The sequence below is a fragment of the Eurypyga helias genome, unplaced genomic scaffold, assembly GCF_000690775.1.
Source record: "Eurypyga helias isolate BGI_N326 unplaced genomic scaffold, ASM69077v1 scaffold28226, whole genome shotgun sequence".
NCBI classification, from domain to species: Eukaryota; Metazoa; Chordata; class Aves; order Eurypygiformes; family Eurypygidae; genus Eurypyga; species Eurypyga helias.
In genome coordinates this window covers 6931-8394 of record NW_010255096.1, presented here as the reverse complement: position 1 = coordinate 8394, position 1464 = coordinate 6931, and the positions used below count along the sequence as shown (strand labels likewise).

At 58.1% G+C, this 1464-nt stretch overlaps 1 protein-coding gene across 1 annotated transcript in view; it reads right to left on the bottom strand.

Moving 5' to 3' along the window:
* Positions 1-1464, bottom strand: part of KMT2A (lysine (K)-specific methyltransferase 2A) — a gene marked incomplete at both ends in the record, with an annotated part of 10707 nt that overhangs the window by 2913 nt on the left and 6330 nt on the right. The window contains 5 exon segments of the mRNA XM_010153224.1: positions 26-260; positions 475-660; positions 752-912; positions 1167-1245; positions 1330-1447. Of these exon segments, the coding sequence (XP_010151526.1) occupies positions 26-260; positions 475-660; positions 752-912; positions 1167-1245; positions 1330-1447 (779 nt within the window).

Genomic DNA, 1464 nt, shown 5'->3' with positions numbered 1-1464 from the left:
GGTGCTCGCTGCGCCCGCGGAGCGCTCGCCGCTCCTGACGCTGGGTTCGTGTTCTGCAGAGGGGCCCGTGCCGGGAAGGGCGCACGCGCTGTGCCTGGAGTAAGCGCTCCCGGCTCGCGGAGGGGAGATCATCCGGAGCTTTGACTGCTGCTGTGACAAAGAGGAGGTGCTGTGTCTCCTGGAGCCGATGCTCTTCAGCCCAGAGGACAGTAAAGGGTCTCCCACTGTCACTATTTCATGGGTCACTGGGGTTGGGCTTCCTGAGAAAAAAAATAAAGGGAGAAGAGCCCGTCAGGAGACCTGAAGCTGTCCCGCTCCGTGTGCACCAACGCCTTCTGGTGGGACACGAGGGACCTGCTCAGCCCAGGACCAAGACACAGAGCCAAAACAGACACAAACCAAGCCCGAAACACACCCAAAACAAACAGAACAACACCCCCAACCGGGACTCAAGGCCAACAGCGCCCGCGATACCTGCAGAGGGCAACGGCCGAGAGCCGGGCGACCTCTGTGCCGACGGGTAACTTGGCGTCCGGATCCTGGGACCCTTCGGGACTGCTGGGTAGTAACAGGAACTCGAGGTCTGGGAGTGCAAGGGACGATCAGGGGACGGTGGGTTGACAATTTCGGGTGTACTCCGGCTGTCTTTAGGGAGTGTTTCTGTTGATGCATACAAGAGAGACACGGGCTCTATCCACGACCCTCTGGCAAGGATATCCTACGGCACATCCGGACGTGCCCGAGGGATTACCTGTGAGGGGAACGGGGCTGTGGGCAATTGTCCTGTTGTCATCGTGCTCTACGGTGCTGTTGATGTCAGGTTCTATGACCGGAGGCCGGCACTCCATGATCCTGCAGGTGTACACACAGCGCTTCCGGGCATCCGTCGTGCTCCAGTACACCCTGGAGCACCTGCAAGAGGATCCAAATGGGAAACCATTTACCCACCAGTCAGGTAAACCTCAGCATTCCCATTTTCCAGTCTCAGTTTGTCTAAACTCCGCGGGAGCAAGGCTTCCCGGCACACTGTGCTGCAGCCCAGCGTAATCGCACTGTTCCTGAGCGGTGTGGGAGAGCTGCAGCCCCTTTTCACGCAGGTCACTTCCGCCCTGGTTGGGCGGCTCGTATACAGAGAGACAGCTGAGGATGGAACAGCTCATACTCACTGATAGCCGATGGGAAACAACTTGTCTTCGCAGTCCGAGAGGTCGTTCAGAATTCCCAGGCAGTCTATGGTCATCGACCCTGAGCAGAGAGAGGAACAGGAGAGTTCTCCGAGCCACATCCCAGCACCAGCGGTGGAGCGGGCGTCCGCAGACTAGACCTTACCAATCATCATGTGGATGTTCTCCGGTTCCAGGCCACTAAGGAATTTTCTTCTCAAACTGATCCCTTCAAAGTCCACAAACACTCTCCTGAGGACTTCGAAGCCATTCTCGGGAACCACCTGGAGCAGCCACCCAC